A 27,700-nucleotide genomic window follows, 5' to 3' on the forward strand; every position below is an offset into this window, starting at 1 on the left:
ATCAATGCAACTTATCTTTGTGATACAAAATAAAGAACATGCCACACTTCTCCACATCAGTGGGTCATCTTACTTGACTTAAACAAGATGTCTTCTAACTATTCTCAAACATTTTTAACACCTTCACCTTATCAAAGACCCTCACAGCTTTTTCTTTTAGAAACCCTGCTTGCCATTGCAGCCATCTGTTTTTAAGAAGCTGACTCCAGTGTTAGCTTTTAATCAATCTGACTAACCCCTATTCAAGAGCAGAATCCACCAGCATAACTAGGCAACGACTTCTGCTGAGGTCAAATAGAGTTATCACAGCAGTAATGAGTGTGAATGATCACTAGAATGTTAAACTAGCTTTCAAGGTTGTCAGCACACATTTTCAGATGGGGCATCAGCAGCCTAACCTACATCTCCCAGTCATGTTGTTTTGTGAATTTAACCTGTTGAGAGCTTAGTTTAGCTCAGAATGAGTACTTTTAACATACATTACTCCCAGGTCACCCCATAGCAGCAGATGTAATAGCTCCAGACATCAGTGATGTTTTTGGCTTGTTTCAGATTCATTTTGATTTTGTATAGAAATAATAAATCAAGCGAGATGACCTAAAGTATTTAAACATTTAAACAGTACAATAAATTGAAAGCAAGAAATTATTTCATCAATCATTACTTGTTTTTCATTGCATTCTGATAAATTTAATTTATATTTTCAGGTTACTTTTTCTCCTTTTACCTTTCAACGTGATTGAGATTTCCAGAGACACCAATACCACCGATAGTGTAAATTTTCCCATCATACACTAGGCTATTGTGTCGACACCTCGGGACAGTCATTCGTGAAACCAGGTTCCAATTATCCAGAAGGGACATGTAACACCAGACATCAGCTAGTGTGACACCAGACTCCATGCCACCTGGGAGGATGAGAGCAGACATCAGTGCCAGAATGATAGCAATCTACTCTACTTGATTGCCAAGGAAACAAATTCTAATTATAGAGACTTTATTACCACAATTTCTAGTTCTGCTCCATTAAAAACTAAATGTCATATAAATTAGCTTATGGTTCTCTAAAAGGAATTATACATCTGTTCAAGAAGAACCCGAGATTTCAGAAACTGCAATACCTCATTTATTTCATTAGAAATTATTTCATTAATTTAGGTTTAAAAAAAATCATCAAACTCAATGGTCACAAGTATGGATGTGCTTGGAAGCACAGCTGGTAGGAAATTGACAGTTGACTGTGATTCCTCATATAGCAAGTTTCTAATTTTGTCTAAATTGTCAGAGGGAAGTTTTAAGCAGATGACAGATACTCCCCCAAAGGTAGGTAAGGACTCTCCATAGCTGCTTTCATTGATCTCCTAGCACCTGGATGCTAGTGGCACTGCATTTTACCAAAGGGGATGTTTGGAGAACAATCTAGTTTTTACACAAAGAAATCAACAAAAGACATAAACTAATTTAATTAATAACGTTTTTCAAAAAGCAATGAAACTCACAAATCCTCACAGGATGAAGTCACACACCATTCTACTTCAACTCAGAGAAACCTATTGATGCATGCTGGAAAATTCTCCCAACAGCACATGTTCAGAATCTACAGATGTAATTGGGAGCTCCCTTCAACTGTTCTGGGAAAAAATATCTGTTTGAAGTCTAGGCTTTTGAGACAGGCTGAGGCCTTGAAGCAAAAACTTTAATGAAGACATTAAAACATATAAGGCAATTCAATAGTTAAATTTAATAATATTGTTGCAAATTATGTAATTTTTTGATGGTTTTATTTTGTTAAAAAATGTATTTTGGACATTAAAAATTTCAGTTACTGAGAAAAAAAGGTAGCTGAAAATTCTTTCAAGAAGTGTTTTGACTTGTTTCTGGGAGATACATTTAATCAAAAATAACTGAAAAATTAGAGAAGGATAACCCAGAGAAAAAGAGACCAAGAACAATAAAAATTTCTCAACTATAATGATGACCCTGAGATTTCTGATGCTCTGCTCCACCTGCGCTAGTCCCAAATCGGAGACCAAATCCCAGGACGGGATTATTTGCATAACTGGGGAGGGCACTGCACCAGCAAAGGCACATCAGCAGTACACAACCCGACATACCTACCAGAAGGTGCAGCGGCCCACAGCCAAAAGAAAAAAATGGAAGCTTTTACTCCCAGTGGAGCTACTGACCCTTCAGAGCAAGGTGGGGCCTTCACTAAGCCAATAATGGAACGTTTTACTGATCTTAGCAGACGTATGTTCTGTTGGGTCTATCAGGAGTCATGTTGGGGGAAGATACCCAGGGAAACCCAGGATCTCCTCCAGACTTGCCCCCTAGATGTAGGGTGGGGCAGATGTAAGATCCACCCATGGCCCCCTCCCCAGTGGAATTTAAGGCATCACCGTAAATAAATACCAGCAGAACCAGGTTTTGCCCCAAATTCCTGGCTGTTCTCTCCCCCCAGAGTGGAAATCAAGCTTTCCATCCGTCATGGTCCCAGGAATTTCAGGTCTGTTATATATTCTACTTTGATTAGAAACATATATCCTGGCAATAATATATCTCAGGGGCTAACACACACTCCATTAAAGCGGTTTGTGATACTAAGACAGGAAATAATGTCTTAATTGGGATGCCCACTGCATGCAAATGTATTTGAAAAATATATTTGAGGTGAAATGAGTTTTTTTTAGAAAAACATTTTAATTATAGGCTGTTATCAGTAAGGAAACTGGCTTAAGCCTTTGTTATTATCGAGAATTCCTTTTAAGATGAAGAAATGTGACTCATCACATAGTCACTGATATCCCACAGAGTTAATTTCCAATTACACACATTCCGCAAGGTTTTGCAGTCATGTATCTTTTGCTTTGACAGCACCAGGAGTGTCAATAATGAACAGACTCAAGAAACAGAGTCATTGTACACTCTTCTAACAGCTGAAATCAATGAAATATGTATTGGTGTCACCACTATACTAGCAATTAAAGTCTGCTGATGGAGACAACAAGTCGCCAATGGATTCTGGCCTGAAGTGATGAAGACGCTATAAAGCATCCTGTGCAATAAAAGTTAATTATTGTGCTTGATTGATTTTTACATTATTACCACCTTTGTTTCAGATGCTTAGCACAGGACATACGTCTTCAAATGTGGTTCTGAACTGCTTATTGTGGACAAAAATAATTAAAATATGAACTTAAATGTTGTGAAACTTTATCATTAGCTCTGAAGGTGCAGAATAGTAAATATTCCATTAAACGTCCTGTCATGTGAGAAAACCACACATTTTATAAATAAGAAAAAATAAAAGAATTAGGGTGTATTATAGTGTGCGAGATAAATCCCATGGTATTGTCATTGTATATAAATACAGAGAGGCAGAACTAGCTTTGTGCGTTTGCGTGTATGTACACACACAAATTATTTTTTTTGTTCTTGGGATGTGGGCAACAGTGGCAAAGCAGTATTTACTAGCAGGGTAGATAAAGAGGAACCAGTGGATATAGTATATTTGAATTTTCAAAAGGTATTCGATAAGGTGCCACATAAAAGGTTGTTACACAAGATAAGGGCACATGGGGTTAGGGGTAACATATTAGCATGGATAGAGAATTGGTTAACGGACAGAAAACAGAGAGTAGGGATAAACGGGTCATTTTCAGGTTGGCAGGCTGTAACTAGTGGGGTACCGCAAGGATCGGTGCTTGGGCCTCAGCTATTTACAATCTACATAAATGACTTGGATGAAGGGACCGAATGTAATGTATCCAAGTTTGCTGATGATACAAAGCTAGGTTGGGAAGTAAGCAGTGAGGAGGACACAGAGAATCTGCAATAGGATATAGACACGTTAAGTGAGTGGGCAAGAAGGTGGCAGATGGAGTATAATGTGGGGAAATGTGAGGTTATTCACTTTGGTAGGAAGAATAGAAAAACAGAATAATTTTTTAAATGGTGAGAAACTATTAAATGTTGGTGTCCAGAGAGACTTGGGTGTCCTGGTATAAGAAACACAAAAAGTTAGCATGCAGGTACAGCAGGCAATTAGGAAGGCAAATGGCATGTTGGCCTTTATTGCAAGGGGTTGGAGTGCAAGAGTAAGGAAGTCTTACTACAATTGTACAGGGCTTTGGTGAGACCTCACCTGGAGTACTGCGTACAGCTTTGGTCTCCTTATTTAAGGAAGGATAAGCTTGCCTTGGAGGCGGTGCAGATTAATTCCTGGGATGAGAGGGTTGTCCTATGAGGAGAGGTTGAGTAGAATGGGCCTATACTCTCTCGAGTTTAGAAGAATGAATGGTGATCTCATTGAAACACATAAGATTTTGAGGGGGTTTGACAGGGTAGATGCTGAGAGGTTGTTTCCCCTGGCTGGAGAGTCTAGAACTTTTTTTTTTATTCGTTCATGGGATGTGGGCGTCGCTGGCGAGGCCGACATTTATTGCCCATCCCTAATTGCCCTTGAGAAGGTGGTGGTGAGCCGCCTTCTTGAACCGCTGCAGTCAGTGTGGTGAAGGTTCTCCCACAGTGCTGTTAGGGAGGGAGTTCCAGGATTTTGACCCAGCGACGATGAAGGAACGGCGATATATTTCAAAGTCGGGATGGTGTGTGACTTGGAGGGGAACGTGCAGGTGGTGTTGTTCCCATGTACCTGCTGCTCTTGTCCTTCTAGGTGGTAGAGGTCGCGGGTTTGGGAGGTGCTGTCGAAGAAGAGGGCATAGTCTCAGGATAAGGGGTCGGCCATTTAAGACTGAGATGAGGAGGAATTCCTTCACTCAGAGGGCTGTGAATCTTTGGAATTCTCTAACCCAGAGGGCTGTGGATGTTCAGTCATTGAGTATATTCAAGGCTGAGATAGATAGATTTTTGGACTCTAGGGGAAATTGAGGGATATGGGGATCGGGCAGGAAAGTGGAGTTGAGATTGAAGATCAGCCATGATCCGATTGAATGGCAGAGCAGGCTTGAGGGGCCGTATGGCCTACTCCTGCTCCTATTTCTTATGTTCTTCCTGTCCATCCCTAGTTGCCCTGAGGGCATTATGAGTCAACCATGTAGTGTGGGACTGGAGTCAAATGTACGCCAGACTGGGTAAGGGTAGCAGGTTTCCTTCCCTGAAGGACTTTAATGAACAAGTTGGGTTTTAATGACAATGTGGCAGTAATATGCACTGTAGATGCAAAGTTAAGGCTGGGGAAGGGCTAAGATTGCCGCTCAGCTCCTCCATGCCTGGATTTCAGGTGTCTTTTGTTTTCAGGTTCTAAACAGTATTTTTGCATTAATAACTTTATTTGGGAGGTGTGAACAACTCAACATAGAAATGAAATATCGGATGAACTATTATGCAATCGAGTTTGTATCATTAATATAAAAAAGAACAAACAAATTTGCATTTATATAGCTCCTTTCATGTCCTCAGGATGTCCCAAAGTGCTACACAACCAATGAATTATTTTTTGAAGTGTAGTTGCTGTTGTTATATAGACAAATGCGACAACCAATTTGTGGACACCAAGATCCCACAAACAACAGACTGCAGTTTTAAAAGATCAGACCTTTTACTGCTGTCATTGTACATAAGCTTGTGCTGTTCGATATGCATCCTTCTTGCTTAATTTCTGTAAATAAATCTAGTTAGTCAATTCAGAATCTGAGCCTAGCTCGAGTATGAATTGTACATACATCCTCCAGAGCAGTTTGGAGAAAAATAAAGTGAAGTGAGCACTAGTAATCTAGGATTGTGCGAGGTCAGTCAGCATCTATAAAGAGAAAAGGCAGGTTATGACATTTTGAGGACAGAGGTGCTGCCTTATTCGGATTCAGCAGCCCTAAATGAGGCTTTTCAAGGACTGTTTTAAGTTGCTTCAAGGTGAGATGTCTAAGCCTCATCTACAAGTCCCCCCCTGAAACTTCCAGTATGTTCCTCCCACTTCCAGCACAGAGCTGCTATTGCTGATAACCTTTTCATAGAATCATAGAATCTTACAGTGCAGAAGCAGGCCATTCAGCCCATTGTGCCTGTGCTGGCTCTTTGAAAGAGCTATCCAATTAGGCCCACTCCCCTGCTCTTTCCCCACAGCCCTGTATTTTTTGAGCATTTAAAAAAAAAAATCAGGAGTTGCTCTTTGGGCCAACTGAAATTCAGAAGAGGGTTGTGGGTTTCATAATCCCGTCGCAGTGCACACTGGTAATTTTATCCTAAGTATTGCACTAACATTTTGTCATAGATTTGTTTGTCTAAGCAACTTCAGAATTATTAAAACATTTATTGTCAGATTTGCATTAACCCTAGAGTTCCAATTTTCTACTTTTCCTTATTTAGAAGGCACACTTGAAGGCTTATGAGCCAAATGGTCTTGTTCCATACTTACAATTTTATAGGCAGACTTGTATGTTATTGATTCTATGTCGACAAAGGTACTCATACAAAAAGGTGAAATAAAAGAAATGACTACGGCAACATTTACCTGATAAATAGATGTTGTCTCCTGCGCTCACAACACTGAAAAACTCCCTGTCGTAGAATGGTAGACTAGCTAATGGGTACCATTTGTTGTTCTGTGGGTTAAAGCAGCTGACAGCTGTGAGATCTCGTTGGCTCATTCCAATCATCTGGCGACCACCAACCAGGACGATTACTTCAGCCACACCTTAAATTCAAGTTTTAATCACAAAAAATAAAATGCATTCAAATTCAGCATCCCTGCTTGAAAGTTTAGAAATGCTAAAGTTCACCGTCATATTCATATCAATAACCCCTTGTTCTAGGTGGATAAAAAAATTATATTCTGGGTTATATTTCCTGATCAGCAAAGTTCATGTATGAATGCTTAGTATACTCATGATATGTTCCTCTGTGCGCTACATTTAGACAGATATTAATCCATTTAAATTAAGTGGGTTAACACTTGCCTAAAAGTAGTGCACTGAGGAATACAGCACATGCTCAGTAAGCATTTCTGCCTGAACGTTGCCAATTGGAAAAAATATATCCCTCTGTACCTTTTCTTACACTGTAAATTTTTTTAAAATTACATATTTATATTCTTTAAAGGGATTTTATAGATGATAAGTTTTAAGTATTTTATAGCTCAATGGGTGCCAAACTGTGTGTGACAGCAATTACATATAGGGACCAAGCCTCAGTGGTGAATGAACAGCTTTCATTATACTTCTTGTTTTACTCTCTATTTAATCACTGCTTTATTTTCTTTACTACTTCTTATTCCTCTAGTCAGAGCATCCTACTTTTTACTTCATTTATCTAAGTCTTTGGTTTGCTACTCTGAGGATTAAAGTTAAATGCAGTCGCCACAGACTCAGTTTACGTGAACAATCCAATTTTCCCACCTCTAATTTTGTCCCTCTTCCTCTCCTTAGGGACTGACAGCTACTGGTAGAAGGTTCCACAAGGATGCTCTGGTACCCTGTCCGAGAGGCTATGCTTTATATATGAGCTTTGACAGTTATTCCTGGCAGGCAATTGACCATGAGGGAGGGGCACTGCAGCTGAGCTCCATCTCATCCTTACCCAAACTGAGAACTGTGCATGATTATTCTCCTCTTTACCCCAGGGACACTCAGGTCAACTGTAGCTATACTACCTGGTTAAGATCGGGTCTGTACAGATTCAAAATCAAACCTAGGATCTTCTATTCTGTTGGCTGAACTACATGATGTTTTTTTATCAACTGAGCCATTAGGGGACCCTTAAAAATCCCCCTTTTTCTGTCACATTGTTCTTGTTTAAACAACAACAACTTGCATTTATATAGCACTTTTAACATAGTAAAACGTCCCAAGGCGCTTCACAGGAGCGTTATCAGACAAAATTTGACACCAAGTCACATAGAGATATTAGAACAGGTGGCCAAAAGCTTGGTCTAAGAGATAGATTTTACGGAGCGACTTAACGGAGGGAGAGGTTTAGGGAGGTAATTCCAGAGCTTAGGGCCTAGGAAGCTAAAGGCACGGCCGCCAATGGTGGAGCGATGAAAAGCGGGGATGCGCAAGAAACCAGAACTGGAGGAATGCAGAGATCTCAGAGGGCTGGAGGAGGTTACAGTGATAGGGAGGGGCGAGGCCATGGAGGGATTTGAACACAAAGATGAGAATTTTAAAATCGAGGCCTTGCCGGAGTGGGAGCCAATGTAGGTCAACGAGCACATGGGTGAGCGGGATTTGGTGCGAGTTAGGATATGGATAGCAGAGTTTTGGACGATCTCAAGTTTACGGAGGGTGGAAGATGGGTGGCCAGCCAGAATTGGTGCAGTCAAATCTGGAGGCAACAAAAGCATGGACGAGGATTTCAGCAGCAGATGGGCTAGGGGCGGAGGCAGGCGATGTTACGGAGGTGGAAGTAGGTGGTCTTGGTGATGAAGAGGAAATGAGGTCGGAACACAGCTCTGCTCAGAGAGACTGCAGCCTTTACTTAGGACGTGCAAGTCCTTGCCTGGTTCATTTAACAATTGTTCTCTGCTGGAAAATAAATGTCATGGTAACTGAGGTGGGATTGTTAAGTGAGCACAGACTGTTTTATTAAGAGAAATATAAATAGAAGCTGAGGAACAGTTACAGTAATTAAAAAAAGAAGTGTCAGAATAATGAAAGGAATAACTGGATTACTAAAGTTTATTTCTCATTTAAATTGCTGTTGTGATGGTTTTATTTCAGCACTTCTGAAAGATATTAACACAGACTAGAACAAAAAAGAAGGAAAAGCTCAGCAGGTATATCCAGTGAGTAGCTGAGCAATTCATATCACGTGCTCAGCTAGTTGATCTAAGCCAGGATAACAGTGGGGCACAATAATTAGCTTTAGCCATCCCTATAATAAGGAGTTGGAGGGAAAAATCAGCCACTGTTCCCACTCTTTAGGCTCACTTTTAAAATTGAGCCGGGAAGGGGGCATGGGGTTCAAATTGAGAACGGGAAACCCATTAGTACGGGTTTCCTGGACGTCCTTACGATTTTGACGTAAGGACGTCCTTTATTTTTTTTTCTTGGTTTCCCGTCAGACTGACTGGCTGATTGACAGGCTGGTCTCAGTCGGGTAGGAGAGCAGCCAGGGAGAGGATGTGTTTAGGTAAGTCTGCAGGTAAGTCTTTGTTTGTATGGATGGGAGGGGAGGGGCACAGGGGGGCATGAGTTGGCACAGGGGCATGGGTGGGCATAGGTTGGCATGGGGGTGGTGAGTCATGGGTGAGGGATCAGGGGTCAGTCACGGGGGTGTGTATTGGGATCGGAGGGTCATCGCCGGGGTCTGCGATAGTTGAGGGGGAGGATCAGGGGTCGGTGGATCGGGGTCGGGCGTCGGAGGATCGAGTGGGGAGGAGGATCGGGGTCGGGAGAGGGGAGGATCGGGGTCGGGGATTGGGGGTCTGCGATCGGGGGTGGGGGGGTCCACGATCGGGGGTCGGGTGCCAGCGACCGTTGGGTGGTCGGTGCAGGTAGGCTTGTTGGGCCTGGGGGAGGCCTACTTCCACGAGGCGTAAAACAGAAAGCCTGGGAACCCCAGCCCCCCAGGGTTGAAATCAGGAAATCCAGAAAAATGGAGGCCTGATGCCTCCTTGAAAGGTTTTAAGTCTTGACGCGCCTCCTGGGAGCGGCTTGGTCACCAGCCCCTCTTCCTGCCCCGGTGAAAACCAGAAATGGGCGGGTTGAAGGCGGGTTGGGGCGGGTCTGAAATGGTGGCAATTTTCAATGCCCCCCCACCCCCAACCCATCTGTTTTTCACTTTGAAATTGAGCCCTTGATCACTATCTAAACAACTTCTGCTATAAATACACATTTAGGAATGTCGGTTGAGGGAGGACTGAGCTCAGCTGTGACCTCCTCCCTCCCCCACAGTGGAATAGCCTTCTGACACTCACTGTCAAAGTTCACACATGAATAATGGCCACTTGATTGAGGTACCAGGTGGGCATTGGAGCCTGTGGAACCTGAACCCAGCTGGGAGAAAGTGCTTTCAGGAGTGGAGGAGAAAATTGGCAATTCCCTCATGCAACCCCTCCTCCAAATAAACACATAAAGATAGATGTGACAATTCCCAGCATTGTCTTTGCCTTATCTGGAATAGTTTTCATTGCAGGTACAATATGGGGGTGATCTTAAACCCCAAGAACAGTTGGGGGCGGGTGGGAGTTGAAAATAATTGTTTTTTGGGTCGCGACTGCAACCCGGCTTTACTTCCGGGTTTAATGTCGGCACGGAAAAGTACAGGCTTCCCACTGGGAATGCAAAACCTGAAAATTTTGCGGTTGTGACCCAAAAAAACAACTATTTTCAACTCCCACCTGCCCCCAACCCACCCCTTCTTGGGGTTTAAAATCACCCCCAATGTTTTCCAAAAAGGGTGGAAGTAAAAACAATAGATTCAGAGGCAAATCAACCTAAGTCACTTCATGGTTACAGAGCAACAGTAGCAGCGGCCTGAGAGTAGGCTCGCTGCCCTCTCTTTTGGACAAGGATTGGGGATGCTCCACAGAGATCTATAACAGCAGACAAAATTTTTTTTACTGAAGGTAACGTGGAGGCAAGATAACATGGCAATATAGTGGAAAAACTAAATGCATGCTTGATCTTCAAGTAAGTACATGCTTCATTGTATAAGCTGCGGGGTCAATTTTAACTCAGAGTAGATTTCCAGTGAGAAACTGCTCCAGTGATTTAATTTTCCATCCGCCAGAGGTAGCAGGAGGCCATGGAGATTTTAACTGCCAGGTCTCATTTAAATCCCACTGGTCCACTTTGCGCCTGGAACGGGTCGGAACAGTACTCAGCAGCTGTTGGCAGGGGAAGATTGGGCGCCCTTTGACGCCCACGGGCTTGCAGGTAAGTAGCAGAGGGAGGGTTTTGGGAGGGTCTCACGGGGGTTGCTGGGGGGGGGGGGGTAGGGGTGGCGGGGAAATCCAGGGGAGGGGAGGCCGCAACTTCTTGGAAAATGTTTTGATTTGTCTGGAGGATCTCCTTATTCTTCCCACCAGCTGCCAAACTGCTTCAGCCTGGCAGGAGGGCCGTGGATGCTTATCCACTTAAGTCCTGGTTAAAATGCCATTGGGGTTCTATTGACATAATAGGACCCCGATTTGCATACATTCGTGAGGCTCCCGCCTGCTTTAGATGGACACCTCATTCATCGCAGGAGACGGTGGGAAAGGGTTGCGTTTTGAGCAGGTAAGTAACCTACTTGTTTTTAACTGCTCGCTCGCCCGGTTTCTGCCGGTGGATGGGCACTTAAAAATGGGTAGGTTACTGTTGAGTGGGTACTGTTAAAATCAACCTCTACATTCTGTCAACTTTGGGTCAGCAATTTTAAACAGGACTAAAGTACTATGTCAGGATTGGCAGATTTTAAAAAATAATTTTGTCTTTCCAACATCAGATGCCTATTGTTCAGGCTCTAATGTTACTAATCTGATCTGTGTGTTATACTTAACACGATGCAAAATGCTTGATGGATACAAATACAAAAGGACATCTCACATACCGAGTGACATTTAGTTAGGGGGCAGATTTGAGATGTTCGCAGAGTTGCATATTGGTTTGAGTTTTGTATCTGCAGGAGTGACACTGGCTTAAAAGTAACACAGGGTCACATGCCTGTAATTAATTCATATTAATCTACATTGGATGTATTCAGTAGTTGGAAATTCCCTGCCATTTACTTACTTGTCAATGTGCAGTAATAACCTCTATGAACGCCAGTCAGTATTACACTGAGAACTGGGACAGACTGAAAACATAAATATTTGTGTCTACAAATAGTAGTTACAAGAGAGTTAAACAGTTTAATCTGTTCCAAAGTATCTACTATTCTAAAAGTTATCCTCTGTACCATGTATAACACTTGGCCCACATTAAAACACTTTTGCATGACATATGCAGCACTAAAGAGTGAAGCAGAAATCCTCATTGGATAAAATCCTACCTGCAGATAGCCTTGGCCGTGTTCGAGGTGTCTGCATTTCCTGGCGAGCATGTGGAAGCATGTGATAGCGTTTTGCTTCATTTACCAGGTCTCGGCAAGCCTCTGAGGACTTTATCAATTCCTCATTATCAACGACATTTAACAGATAGCTAGGATGAATAAAGGGTAAGCGAACCACGGCCAGCAGCTCCGACACATGCTGAAAAGAAAACACTTCCTATCATCAAGACAGAAATCAGTGAAAATAAAGAAAACCAAAATGTGCATGCAACCTTAAGTCTGACACTATAGAGAAATTAAATAAATGGGAAGCAGATTAACAGTGAAGATGTTGTAAGAAAAGCATTATACAAGCTTTCTATATAATATTGTAAACCTTGTTAGGGAAAACCATTATGTCAGTTTTCCCTGTGAACAAAGGCTTTCTGTCTGTCCAAAACAAGCTTTTTATGACCTTGTGCAAGAAAGGGCCTCTTTGAGTAATGAGCATCTTGTGTCATACTCATCTCCTGTTCATAACATGGGTAAAGGGAGTTAACCATACTTTGGTAGTAGTGTGAGATGTTTTAGACAGAGATAAAAGAGTTATTGATAACTCGGAGGCAACTAATGATGAGGAAGGTGGTAAAGCCAAATGTTGTGTGTATAAGGGAGCAGGACTGAAAGCAGCCCCATGGGACAGAGAGGATGATTGATGGGAGACCCATGCAGAGCTAAGTGTCTCCAAAACATATAAAGATGGGAGCTTTTTATGATTGACTTGAACATTCTTGGAGCCAGGCTGGACCGCTCAACTAATCAAGACCTTCGAAAATGCATATAGAAGTCATGGACAGTAACCAACTTTGTGCCAGATTGTATTCATCTTACTAGCATGTTTAATTGTACTCTTATATTTTCACATCTTTGTTACTTATTATTACTTCTTAATAAAGCCATTATACTTTGGAACAAACCACCTTGCAGCCTTTTTGATTAAAGACTTGAACAGTAAAATATATTACTTGCAGATGTAAGTACCAGCGTACTTCAATTATACTATTTGTGTGGCAGCAATATGTCATAAGACAACTAGATGTATGCAAATACAATGACTCAGACAAATGACGAAGTACATGTTCAATGGATTCATGCCCCTCACCACGTTAAATCACTGACCCATTATAGAAAGGTTATTAAATCTCCAAAGAGCTTAAAGCATAGATTCACTAAGGTAAGGTAATCCCAGGGTTGGAAAACTACAGTTATAAGGAGAGTGTTGAAGACCTGTGCACCAGAGCTAACCACTCCCCTAGCCAGACTATGATATTTGCATCTAGTCAACGCTGTCGAAGAGTGCTCATTGTTCTTGGAGGGGATGCAGCACAGATTCATCAGAATTATACCGGGGCCAAAAGGGTTAAATTATGAGGAAATGTTGCATAGACTAGGCTTGTATTTCCTTGAGTATAGAAGATTGGGGGGGATATAATTGAGGTGTTTAAGATGATTAAAAGATTTGATAGGGTAGATAGAGAGAAATTATTTCCTCTGGTGGGGGAGTCCTCAACAAGGGGCATAACCTTAAAATTAAGGCTAGGCCGTTCGGGGTGATATCAGGAAGCACTTCTTCAAAATCTGGAACTCTGTCCCTCGAAAAGCTGTTGAGGCTAGATCAATTGAAAATTTCTAAACTGAGATTGATAGATTTATGTTAGGCAAGGGATTTTAAGGGATATGGAACCAAGGTAGGTAAACGGAGTTAAGATGCAGATCAGCCATGATCTAACTGAATGGCGGAATAGGCTCGAGCGGCTAAATGGCCTATTCCTGTTCCTATGTTTCTAATTTCCTACCTAACACCATTGTGGGAGTACCATTACCACAAGGCCTGCAGCAGTTCAAGAAGAAGGCCCACCACCATCTTCTCAAGGGCAATTAGGGATGTGCAATAAATAAAGCCTTTTCCACAGCACCCACACACCAAGGACAAATTTTTAAAAAGAGAGACTTGAGATACCAAAGCTATTTCCACTGCCGCAGAGAAGGCTAGGAGGTTTAACAGATGTTTAGAAATTGTGAAAGGTTCTGATGGAGTGAATAGGAAAAGGCTCTTTTCTCTGGTTCGGGAGTCAGTGACTAGGGGAGATCATTTTAAAATCGTCACTGAGAGGGTGAGGAGAGAGCTTAGGTGACGTTTCTTTACTCAGAGGGTTATTGGGGATGGAGCACTTTGCCACAGGGGGATGTTGAAGGAGAGTCCGCTACATCTTTTAAGGGAAAATTGGATAAATATTTGAAGGAGAGAAAAATAAAAAGGAAACTCAGAAATGTAGTGAACAATCTGGATGATAGTAATTGACTTCAGGAGGATATAGACAGACTGGTGAAATGGGCAGACACAAAGCAGATGAAATTTAAAGCAGAGAAATGTGAAATGATGCATTTTGGTAGGAGGAACGAGGAGAGGCAACATAAACTAAATGGTACAATTTTAAAGAGGGTGCAGGAACGGAGAGACCTGGGGGTGCACATACACAAATCTTTGAAGGTGGCAGGACAAGTTGAGAAGGCTGTTAAAAAAGCATATGGGATCCTGGACTTTATTAATAGAGGCATAGAGTACAAAAGCAAGGAAGTTATGCTAAACCTTTATAAAACACTAGTTAGGCCTCAGCTGGAGTATTGTGTTCAATTCTGGGCACCACACTTTAGGAAGGATGTGAAGGCCTTAGAGATGGTGTAGAAGAGATTTACTAGAATGGTGCCAGGGATAAGGGACTTCAGTTATGTGGAGAGACTGGAGAAGCTGGGGTTGTTCTCCTTACAGCAGAGAAGGTTAAAGGGAGATTTGATAGAGGTGTTCAAAATCATGAACGATTTTGACAGAGTAAATAAGGAGAAACTGTTTCCAGTGACAGGAGGGTCAGTAACCAGAGGACACAGACTTAAGGTGATTGGCAAAAGAGCCAGAGGCGACATGAGGAAACATTTCTTTACGCAGCAAATTGTAATGATCTGGAATGCGCTGCCTGAAAGGGTGGTGGATGCAGATTCAATAGTAATTTTCAAAAGGGAATTGGATAAATACTTGAAGGGAAAAAAATTTACAGGGCTTTGGGGAAAGAGCAGGAGAATGGGACTAATTGGATAGCTCTTTCATAGAGCCAGCAAAGGCACGATGGTGCTTTACCTACTATGATACTATGATGAAGGGCTACGGAGTGCCAGTGGGACAGTGGAATTAGTTTTGGACTGCTCTATCAAAGAGCCATGATGAGCTGAATGGCCTCCTGCTACGCTGTAAACTTCTATAGTTCTCTGACCCAATAAACCACTCTATCTGGAAAGAACCATTCTATCTAGCTTTATTCCTACTTTGAAAGCAAATGAAACCACGGCACATCATTGTATCACCATATTTACTTTTAAGTTCCTCTGTATTACCCACTAATGGTAGTTAGCTGTTGACTTGACTCTGGAATAGTTAGATATAAAAGGTTCTGTATCTGAGGGCATTATTATTTTAGTAATGTGCGAAAGGGCTTCTGTGCCTGTACTTGAATGTTAATTGGAAATGAAAATTGATCTGAGTTTGCACAAGATGGAAAGGGGTAGAATTCCATTCATCAGTACTGTCAAGTACCTACCAAATGCATCGGCAATGAAGTAAAGTATTTATATCCCTCCTATTACTACAAGTCAAACCAGTTGATTAGTTGACAAGAAAATAAAATGGAGTCAATGATTGTCTGCTGAGTTGTTCATTGCTGTTTAGATGACAGTTTGGTTTTCAGCCAAGCTTTATATGTGTACATATTTCATCATGTATGTTTGTACATGGATGACTAATCAAATTTTGAAAAGCAGCAGGAAATTGTATTTGCTATGATTAATTAACTGAATATTCAATTAAAGCTTCAAACCTACAAAGCACCTAAAGTGCATTCTGTGTACACTAGGAAGAACATGATAAATAAATATTTGATAAATAAGTGGTCAGAAAATTCAAGTAATGGTGTTTATGCAACTATATTCTGACTAGTCAATGTCATATGATGTTGCACATGGGGAGTTAAGAACAAATGCAGTCTTAGGACAAGCAGGGTTAGAGGGCAGAGAATAATTGGACCAAGGTGCGGGTGGAGAAAGGAGCGTAGAGGAGGAGGGTGAAGAGGAAGGTGGAAGGAATAGGGGAAGAAGGAAGAGCGAGGTAGAGGAAAAGAGGGAAGAGGAGGTGAGGGTGGGGGAGTGGGAATGTATGGGGAGTGCAAATGTGTGAGGAAGGAAAGGAGGGGAGGGGATGAGAAGGGAAAGCTGTGCTCCTTGGTGGCGTGAAAACCGTGCGCAGGAAGTGGGGGAAGAAAATTTTCAGCAGACAGAAATCTCCGTTGTCTGAGGGGATAGTTTCTGGTGGGGAAGGTGTAAGTTGCTGGTAAATTAAATCACATTAATAATAGTATGGAACTTTGAAATCGTCAATTTTTTTGAAAGGCTAAAACACACCTGCTATTCACCTTTGCTACTGGTAACAAAATCGGTGCAGAGTCACCCAGTGGCCACAGTATGGAAATTCAACCCAAGCGTTTAATAGGGAATTGGATAAAGTTACCTGCTTCTGTGACTGAAAAGTGTGACAAAGGGCTGAGTGCTCTAAATGTGGGAAATCCTATTAGCCCACCACCTGCGGGCATCACAGGCTATTACAAGCAACAGGGGTAGACAAAATTAACATGGAAATTTCCATAGGCTGTTGACAGGTGAGAGGGCATACTGATTTCAATAATACATAGATATAAATTAAAAGTTTGAAATGAGTAACTGAATACAATAAATGTAAATCTTCAATTAAATTGTGAACTGCATTTTATCTTATATTTAAGTTAACCCATACCATGAATTTTTAATGCACATTTGATAACTCATCATTACTTGGATCAATAAAATGGCACTTAATACTCAAACAAGAAAACCTGCCATAACGTACTGAAATTAATATTTTTCAAGCTTACTATCTTCAATAAAAAGGAATGAGAAATTGCCATTTAAAAGAGTTTTCAGTTCAAATGGCTATTTCTCAAGACATTACTATTTCACTATCAATTAACAGTACTGTAAAGTGACAAATTGCACATCAATAGAAAGATTCCCAGGGGTGTACCTTTTATGTTAGAAGATTTATGTTAGGTATGGATATTGACATGTAACATAGCCATATTTTCCATGGTTTGGTGCCTTGAATGCATGAACAGTTGCTAAGACAATTTAGTACAAAATACAGGAAAATGGCTTTCTAACATAAGGCAGACAAATCGCCAGGATCTGGTGGTTTACAAAGGTAAGAACTAGTGGAGGCTCTGACCATCACTTTTCAAAATTCTGTGGTAAAAGAATTATACCAAAGAACTGAAGAGTGGAACATATGGATCCCATCGTTGAAAAAAAAGACACAGATAAGTAAGTTAGAAATCATAGGCAACTTAATCTTACTTGTTGATATAGTACTAGAATCTATAATAGAGGACAAAATTGCTAAGTAGTTGGAGAACCATGAATTAATTGGGGCGAGTCAGCACAGAGTTCTAAAAGGCAGGTTACACATAGAATTCTTTGAAGAAATAACAGAGGGAATCATAGAATCATAGAAAGGTTACAGCATGAAAGGAGGCCATTCGGCCCATCGAGTACACACCATCTCTATGCAAGACCAACACAGCCAGACCCACTCCCCCGCCCATCCCCGTAGCCCTACAATTTTTTTCCGTTCAGGTACCTATCCAGTTCCTTTTTGAAGGCCGTGATTGAATCTGTCTCCACCACCCCTCGGGCAGTGCATTCCAGATCATAACAACTTGCTGTGTAAAAAGGTTATTCCTCATGTCATCTTTGGTTCTTTTGCCAATCACCTTAAATCTATATCCTCTGATTCTTGACCCTTCCACCAATGGGAACAGTTTCTCTCTATCTACTCTGTCTAGACCCTTCATGATTTTGAATACCTTTATCAAATCTCCTCGCAACCGTCTCTGTTCCAAGGAGAACAAACCTCAGCTTCTCCAGTTTATCCACGTAACTGAAGTCCCTCATCCCTGGAATCATTCTAGTAAATATCTTCTGCAACTTCTCTAAAGTCTTCAGATCCTTCCTAAACTGCGGTGCCCAGAACTGGACACAATTCTCCAGTTGTGGCTGAACCAGTCTTTTATAAAGGTTCATCATGACTTCCATACTTTTGTACTCTATGCCTCTATTTATAAAGCCCAGGATCCCATATGCTTTTTTAACCGCTTTCTCAACCTGCCCTGCCACCTTCAACGATATGTGCACATATACCCTCAGATCTCTCTGTTCCTGTGCCCTCTAGTTTATATTGCTTCTCCTCGTTCTTCCTAGCGAAATGTATCACTTCGCATTTTTCTGCGTTAAATTTCATCTGCCACGTGTCCGCCCATGCCACCTGCCTATCTATATCCTCTTGAAGTTTATCACAATCCTCCTCACTGTTCACTACCCTTCCAAGTTTTGTGTCATCTGCAAATTTTGAAATTGTGCCCTGTACATCCAAGTCCAAGTCATTAATATATATCAAGAAAAGCAGTGGTCCCAGCACTGACCCTGGGGAACACCACTGTACACTCCCTCCAGTCCGAAAAACAACCGTTCACCACTACTCTCTGTTTCAATTCTGTATCAATGTTGCTACTGTCCCCTTTATTCCATGGGCCGCAATCTTGATGATAGGCCTACCGTGCGGCACTTTATCAAACACTTTTTGAAAGTCCATATACACCACATCAACTGCATTGCCCTCATCTATCCTCTCTGTTACCTCATCAAAAAACTCTATCAGGTTAGTTAAACATGATTTGTCTTTAACAAATCCGTGCTGGCTTTCCCTAATCAATCCACCCTCGTCCAAATGACTGTTAATTCTGTCACGGATTATTGTTTCTAAAAGTTTCCCCACCACTGAGGTTAAACTGACTGGCCTATAGTTGCTGGGTTTATCCTTACACCCTTTTTTGATCAGTCCTCTGGCACCACCTCCATATCTACGGATGTTTGGAAGATTACGGCCAGTACCTCTGCAATTTCCACCCTTACTTCCCTCAGCAACATAGGATGCATCCCATCCGGACCGGGTGAGTTATTTAGTTTAATTATAGCTAGCCTTTCAAGTACCTCCTCTTTATCAATTTTTAGCCCATCCAGTATCTCAACTGTATCTTCCTTTACTGAGACTCTGGCAGCATTTTCTTCCTTGGTAAAGACAGATGCAAAGTATTCATGTAGTACCTCGGCCATACCCTCTGCCTCCATGAGTAGATCTCCTTTATGGTCCCTAATCGGCCCCACCCCTCCTCTTACTACCCATTTACTGTTTACATGTCTGTAGAAGACTTTTGGATTTCCTTTTATGTTGGCCACCAGTTTATTCTCATATTCTCTCTTTGCCCCTCTTATTTTCTTTTTCACTTCCCCTGTGAACTTTCTATATTCTGCCTGGTTCTCACTTGTGTTATCAACCTGACATCTGTCATATGTCCCTTTTTTCTATTTCATCTTACTCACTATCTCTTTTGTCATCCAGGGAGCTCTGGCTTCAGTTGCCCTACTTTTCTGCCTCGTGAGAATGTGCCTAGACTGTGCCCGAACCATCTTCTCCTTAATGGCCGGCCACTGTTCAATTACGGAATAGATAACGGGAATGCAGTGATTGTGGTTTATATGGATTTTGAAAAAGCATTCGTTAAGATACCATATATGAGATCTATGTCAAAGATATAATGCAAGGAATTAATGGAATGTAGCCAATTGGATAGAGAGAGATGGAGCGTGAAAGCAAAGGTTTGTGTTAAAAATAAGTTTCTTTGGCTGGATAGAAGTGGTGAGTGGTGTTGGGGTCACTCTCATTGATGATATTGATGAATGATCTGAGAACCAGATTGAGGGAACAATATTGAAATTTGTCACCAAATTGCAGGGGCACAGCAAGTTGTGAAAAACTGCAGGACATAGAAGGGCAGATAGGTGGCAGGTGCAGTTCAATGTAGATTCTAAAGCATCACTGATTATGGATACAATAAGATTTAAAGTATGGCAGCGGATGAAGGGGGAACTACGTGGTTCAATGAGTTAGCATGTTTCCCAATCAATTCAAGGTCAAATCTAGTTTAGAGTGATTGGCTTCACATAAAGTAAGTTTTGACAATCACCTCAACCTAGTTCCTAGTGGGCATGAGCACAAAACTGGAATTTTTACCTACAGAGGCCATAAAGACAGCTAGTGTGGGGAGTGAAAAATTCACACTAGTTCAGTCATTCTCTTCTGAAATTGGGACAATTATACTCTGATAAGGCAGAGTAAAAGGTAGCTTGCTCTGCAACTGGCTGTGGTACATCCAATCTGGGAGTATTTGATGCCAACGTTGGTGACAAAATGGGAAAAAGCATTTCACACCCCAGCACTGACATCCTTCACCCTGAATGGCACCAACTTCATCTCCTTCAAAAAACATAAAGATTGGTAGCATGATAAGTGATTCCTCCAATAGTAAGCAGAGACTACCTTGGTTTAGAGCAGATTAATTAAACAAAAAATAACCCATTTATAAATAGGGTAGCACAGCTCATCGCAGCACAATGGTGGAATGCAAACTCAATCCTCTGCTCTGTTGAGCTCCCAGTCACAGGCAAGTGCCTTTGGGAGAAACTTCACAGAGTCCAGATAAGAGAAAGCTGGGTGGGAAATCGTCACTAGATCACTTTTACACACCATGTAATGGCTGTCCAAGAGCATCTTTATTCACCCTACCATTTTGGGCATAGAAACGGAATAGGTATGACAGAATAACAAAAGGAAGATGGTGGAAGAGAAAGTTACATACACTATGACATAAAATTGTCTTACAAAATTTGCATAGAAGAAAGTACAATTCTGAACAATTTAATGACAGAATTTTCTCACACTAAATATGGGTCATCATTACCTCAAGGAGCTGATGGATTTATAAATATTACAGTTCAATCAGTGATCTGTGCTAGGTTAGCTGATTTTATCAGAGACAATATTTGGGATGCTACAACCAACCAGAGTCCTGCTCCTGGTTGCAGGAGCAACCTGGTTGCCATCCAGTGACTCTTGCTACAAACTGAACAGGTGTGGATGTTTGAGGGCAAGATGGGTTGCGGCTGGGATGTGTTCCATGTTCAAATAGCCAGCCAACATTCACTATCTTAGCTCACATGAACAATAGTCACTTGGGCTGGGCATTGTAGGACTTCTGGTACCCAGCAGAACTATATTACAGCAAGAGGCAGTACCTTTAGGAAGGAGGGGGAGACATTTAGGGGGGAGAAACCCTTAAAGTAGGATTTGGAGAGCCAGTCTATGGTGGCTTTAACCTAGGAGAAGTGGCCAGTTTAGATTTCTGGGCTTTGCAAAGAAATTATTGTACAGGATAGAGAAATGTTAACTGTTTTTCTAATTCACGAGATGTACCTGTGTTCGGTTCGTAGGATCCTTCTTAATCCATTTAATTACAGCCTCATACACAAGTTCTTCAGCCTTTGTATTCAAGCTGTCATTTGAGAGAAAGGCAATAAGATCGTCCTTTGAGACGTTCAGAACCTCATCTTGGGTTGTTACTTCTGGAAAGTTTTGCAGTGCATAGGCTTTTGCCATGTTGTGTAGTTCATTACACTGCATCGCTTCTGCCATAGCTAGGATTCCTAAGCAGTTAGTAGCCGTTAGCTGTTTCTCTGAAAGAGGAACAAAACACACATCAAAGGATGTTAGAACCAACTGTTGGCTTAAAGATTTTTCACTAGCTGTTTTTGAATTCACATCATTGAGCATATACCTCACACTCATTATAAACTCTCAGTTCCAAGGCTTCTGGACCTTGGCATAGGAGCTGTTCTTGTTACATCTTATGCAGCAATATGGTATTTCCGATAACACACACACACCATTATACTCTTAAGCTCAGCTTCTGCCAACCATGGTATAATGATTTTGATACACTGCTTTGTCTTGTTAATGGGGAATACTTATTGAAGAAAATGATTATTCAGCACATCAATAAAAATTCACAACAACAAAATATTAATGAATTTACTCATATTGGAACAGTAAATTCCAAGAGTAAATATTATAAATGTTAAGCACTTACTCCAAGATCCGTTCCTTGCATCAATTTTGTTTCAAAATCTCATTATTTAAAAGAAAATATAAGGGCCTTTCTTTTGAAAATTGAAGATGAGCTATTTTCTGGGGAATAGTGTGAAAAAATGTGCACTTTGGTGACATCAGCCATGGGGATCCTCAAGGAGCATGTCTGCATTATGACGGTGTGTTCAGAATGTTTCCAAGCCATATGGAGGTGTTTCAATATTGTTCATATCACCATTACATACACATCCTCATCCTTGAGTTTTATTGTGACTCATTATTGTAAACTAATGTGGCAGGGGGATGGGAACCGATGCAGGAAGTCAGTGGGAAATAAAATGGTGACAGAAACAAAAGGCAGTAAGGGAGAGTGTACAGAACATGACCGGACAGATGGTCTGAGAAAGCAGGGCAAAGACCAAGGGAAGTCTAGATTAAACTGCATTTATTTCAATGCAAGAAGTCTGATGGGCAAGGCAGATGAACTCAGGGCATGGATGGGTACATGGGACTGGGATGTTATAGCTATTACTGAAACATGGATAAGGGAGGGGCAGGACTGGCAGCTCAATGTTCCAGGGTACAGATGCTATAGGAAAGATAGAGCAGGAGGTAAGAGAGGAGGGGGAGTTGCGTTCTTGATTAGGGAGAACATCACGGCAGTAGTGAGAGGGGATATATCCGAGGGTTCGCCCACTGAGTCTATATGGGTAGAACTGAAAAATAAGAAGGGAGAGATCACTTTGATAGGATTGTACTACAGACCCCCAAATAGTCAACGGGAAATTGAGGAGCAAATATGTAAGGAGATTACAGACAGCTGCAAGAAAAATAGGGTGGTAATAGTAGGGGACTTTAACTTTCCCAACATTGACTGGGACAGCCATAGCATTAGGGGCTTGGATGGAGAGAAATTTGTTGAGTGTATTCAGGAGGAATTTCTCATTCAGTATGTGGATGGCCCGACTAGAGAGGGGGCAAAACTTGACCTCCTCTTGGGAAATAAGGAAGGGCAGGTGACAGAAGTGTTGGTGAGGGATCACTTTGGGACAAGTGATCATAATTCCATTAGTTTTAAGATAGCTATGGAGAAGGATAGGTCTGGCCCAAAAGTTAAAATTCTAAATTGGGGAAAGGCCAATTTTGATGGTATTAGACAGGAACTTTCAGAAGTTGATTGGGAGAGTCTGTTGGCAGGCAAAGGGACGTCTGGTAAGTGGGAGGCTTTCAAAAGTGTGTTAACCAGGGTTCAGGGTAAGCACATTCCTTATAAAGTGAAGGGCAAGGCTGGTAGAAGTAGGGAACCTTGGATGACTCGGGAGATTGAGCAACTAGTCAAAAAGAAGGAGGCATATGACATGCATAGGCAGCTGGGATCAAGTGGATCCCTTGAAGAGTATAGAGATTGCCGGAGTAGAGTTAAGAGAGAAATCAGGAGGGCATAAAGGGGATATGAGATTGCTTTGGCAGATCAGGCAAAGGTGAATCCAAAGAGCTTCTACAAATACATAAAGGGCAAAAGGGTAACTAGGGAGAGAGTAGGGCCTCTTAAGGATCAACAAGGTCATCTATGTGCGGAACCACAAGAAATGGGTGAGATCCTGAATGAATATTTCACATCGGTATTTACGGTTGAGAAAGGCATGGATGTTAGGGAACTTGGGGAAATAAATAGTGATGTCTTGAGGAGTGTATATATTACAGAGAGGGAGGTGCTGGAAGTCTTAACGCGCATCAAGGTAGATAAATCTCCGGGACCTGATGAAATGTATCCCAGGACGTTATGGGAGGTTAGGGAGGAAATTGCGGGTCCCCTAGCAGAGATATTTGAATCATCCACCGCTACAGGTGAGGTGCCTGAAGATTGGAGGGTAGCAAATGTTGTGCCTTTGTTTAAGAAGGGCGGCAGGGAAAAGCCTGGGAACTACAGACCAGTGAGCCTGACATCTGTAGTGGGTAAGTTGTTAGAGGGTATTCTGAGGGACAGGATCTACAGGCATTTGGAGAGGCAGGGACTAATTAGGAACAGTCAGCATGGTTTTGTGAGAGGAAAATCATGTCTCACGAATTTGATTGAGTTTTTTGAAGGGGTAACCAAGAAGATAGATGAGGGCTGTGCAGTAGACGTGGTCTACATGGACTTCAGCAAAGCATTTGACAAGGTACCGCATGGTAGGTTGTTACATAAGGTTAAATCTCATGGGATCCAAGGTGAGGTAGCCAATTGGATACAAAATTGGCTTGACGACAGAAGACAGAGGGTGGTTGTAGAGGGTTGTTTTTCAAACTGGATGCCTGTGTCCAGCGGTGTGCCTCAGGGATCGGTGCTGGGTCCGCTGTTATTTGTTATTTATATTAATGATTTGGATGAGAATTTAGGAGGCATGGTTAGTAAGTTTGCAGATGACACCAAGATTGGTGGCATTGTGGACAGTGAAGAAGGTTATCTGGGATTGCAACGGGATCTTGATCAATTGGGCCAGTGGGCCGATGAATGGCAGATGGAGTTTAATTTAGATAAATGTGAGGTGATGCATTTTGGTAGATCGAATCGGGCCAGGACCTACTCCGTTAATGGTAGGGCGTTGGGGAGAGTTATAGAACAAAGAGATCTAGGAGTACAGGTTCATAGCTCCTTGAAAGTGGAGTCACAGGTGGATAGGGTGGTGAAGAAGGCATTCGGCATGCTTGGTTTCATTGGTCAGAACATTGAATGCAGGAGTTGGGATGTCTTGTTGAAGTTGTACAGGGCATTGGTGAGGCCACACTTGGAGTACTGTGTACAGTTCTGGTCACCCTATTATAGAAAGGATATTATTAAACTAGAAAGAGTGCAGAAAAGATTTACTAGGATGCTACCGGGACTTGATGGTTTGACTTACAGGGAGAGGTTAGACAGACTGGGACTTTTTTCCCTGGAGAGTAGGAGGTTAAGGGGTGATCTTATAGAAGTCTATAAAATAATGAGGGGCATAGATAAGGTCGATAGTCAAAATCTTTTCCCAAAGGTAGGGGAGTCTATAACGAGGGGGCATAGATTTAAGGTGAGAGGGGAGAGATACAAAAGGGTCCAGAGGGGCAATTTTTTCACTCAAAGGGTGGTGAGTGTCTGGAACGAGCTGCCAGAGGCAGTAGTAGAGGCGGGTACAATTTTGTCTTTTAAAAAGCATTTGGACAGTTACATGGGTAAGATGGGTATAGAGGGATATGGGCCAAGTGCAGGAAATTGGGACTAGCTTAGTGGTATAAACTGGGCGACATGGACATGTTGGGCCGAAGGGCCTGTTTCCATGTTGTAACTTCTATGATTCTATAACTCTAGGACAACAGATTTGCCAATTTTAGTTCACATGACTGAACTATGACATCATTCTCAAATCTGAATGAATACAGTCTTGTATGTTATATGGGATTATTTTGGCAAGTATATTCTCAACAGCAACGTTACACACTCAGCAGTGTCATTTCTAATGGGAGATAATAAAACTTGTTTTAACATACACCGGTGGCACTCATTATGTGGCCTTGGGGCTACTTGTGACCTGCCTCTCCTTTCCCTGTAGCCCTTGGTACAACTGCTGCTTCGAGTATCACTGATCCTTTTTTTATAGCTTGCCCAGATATAGGATATTGCCAAAAATAGGATTCATTACTGTTCCCCCTCTTTCTGAGCAAAAGCAAGGAAATATTATTAGGATCCAGGGCTATCTGAGCATCCACAGGTCAAGTGAAAGAGCTCTATTAAAATTAAGTGATCAAAACATTCATTAGAGTTTTTCGTTCTGTAGTGGGTTTGCTGATCCTCTTCCTGTGGGAAAATGCAGGCTTTCACTCAGCAACTATCCAGAGTGGCATGCTTGAAATCAAAAGGTCATCTCATGGATAATTCCTTTCTGCAGCTTAAAGAACCTCAGCTACTCAGATAGGCTCAAGGACCTTGGACTATTTACTTTAGAGCAGTGTAGACATAGAGGTGACCTATCAGAGGTCTATAAAATAATTCAAAGCTGGATAGCGTCCCTATTGATAGATTATTCCAGTTTAACGGGTTGGGGAGGACCAGGGGACATGAGTTTAAATTATGGAAGAGTAGGAATAGACTGGATGTTAGGCGGTTCTTCTTTTCCCAGAGAACTGTAAGCCTCTGGAATACATTGCCAGCTGGTGTGGTGGGTGCTGACTCTCTGAATGCCTTCAAGAGGGAGCTGGACTGGTTCCTGACGGGAGCAAAGGTCGCATCATATAGAAGGTAAGTGTCTTTACAGATAACACTTGATCCATGTGATCTCCTGGAATGGTTTCGATCGCCTGAGGGGGTCGGAGAGGAATTTTACAGAGTTTTTTTCTCTTATTGACCCTGGGTTTTTTCTGTTTTTCACCTCTCCCAGGAGATTATGTGGCTGCGGGGGTGGGTGTGAGGTCAAGGGAGGGAAGAAGTGTCTAGCCATGACGATCTGGCCATCATGGTGTGGGGCAGACTTGATGGACCAGCTGGTCTTTTCCTGCCCGTCAATTTGGTATGTTCGTATTTTGTAGCAGTTTCAAGAACAGCCCTTGAACAACACAGTTTGGGATTGTGGCCCTCGGTGAAACATTAATGAGAACTATCTAGATACCCTTAAATTGGCCCTTAAATTCTGCAGTCTGGCAGGAGACTGGGATCCTGCATGGAATTTTATGGCCATTATTTATAACTTAACAGCTACAACATATCATTTACTAAACATTTATAGGTATTAGTTAAATTTGTTTCAAATAGAAACAAGTCTCAATTACACAGCAGAAAATCAATCTATGTAATAGCTCTATCAAGTTATTAATAAAGGGGACCCAGCCTTAAACAATATATTGCACATTGCTGAGCACTCCTTAACATTACTGAGCAGGCATTGGTAGTGGTGAAATATGAGATGTTTTCTGAAAACATTTTTTTACAATAATGTAGCTCAGGCACGCTACAGATGGAAACATTACGGCACCACCCACTGCACTGTGTACAATACAATTGCTTTGTAGAGAAAGTAACATTGTCAGCTGAAGACAGGTTATTAGAATATGTCTCTAGCTGACATGGACAAGATTAGTGTCAGCTCCGCTGTTTTAGAAAGTGTGTTATGTCAGCTATACTTGGCAAAACATGAACCTTTGTTGGTTGGAGTCTTCTAAGGTTGCCCAAGTCCTGCTCATTGGTCATATTAAAGAAAGTATTATTACAATTATCTAGTGGGAATGCTTTACATTGTGTTTAGGAAAGAGTAAGAATTGACCAGTGCTGTTTAGGTTTGCTGTTAAGACAGGTTTGCTGTGCTGTTAGCTTTCTGCAAACTGAACTGCCCTTTGGAAGAATTGTAATTAATCTTGAGAAATAGCTGGAGCAAATGTGATTATTGAAATGATCAATACACACAAAAGCAGGCAGCTAATAGCCCATAAATGCAAAGATCTCAGCAACAGCATGGGATACAGGCATCAATCTTCGTAAAGTACATTAAAAAAAAAGTCACATCCCTAAACATGACCAAAGGAACTGCAATGCTTCTAATTCAGAATCTAGGGGCTGTAAATTTGAGGCACAGTGATGTTAATGAACTACTCATTTTGAAGGTTTTCCCCTCTGCA

At 41.8% G+C, this 27,700-nt stretch overlaps 1 protein-coding gene across 3 annotated transcripts in view; it reads right to left on the minus strand.

The window, feature by feature from the left end:
• The window catches only part of LOC137321733 (kelch-like protein 29), a 459,448-nt gene that overhangs the window by 46,042 nt on the left and 385,706 nt on the right, over positions 1-27,700 (minus strand). For all 3 annotated transcript variants that reach the window (XM_067984319.1, XM_067984318.1, XM_067984320.1), the window contains exons 8-11: positions 21,410-21,669; positions 11,929-12,127; positions 6,467-6,649; positions 728-908 (exon numbers count right to left, since the gene is read on the minus strand). In XM_067984319.1, the coding sequence (XP_067840420.1) occupies positions 728-908; positions 6,467-6,649; positions 11,929-12,127; positions 21,410-21,669 (823 nt within the window). The remainder of the gene's footprint in view (positions 1-727; positions 909-6,466; positions 6,650-11,928; positions 12,128-21,409; positions 21,670-27,700) is intronic.

Source organism: Heptranchias perlo, chromosome 5 (genome assembly GCF_035084215.1).
Source record: "Heptranchias perlo isolate sHepPer1 chromosome 5, sHepPer1.hap1, whole genome shotgun sequence".
Lineage (NCBI taxonomy): Eukaryota > Metazoa > Chordata > Chondrichthyes > Hexanchiformes > Hexanchidae > Heptranchias > Heptranchias perlo.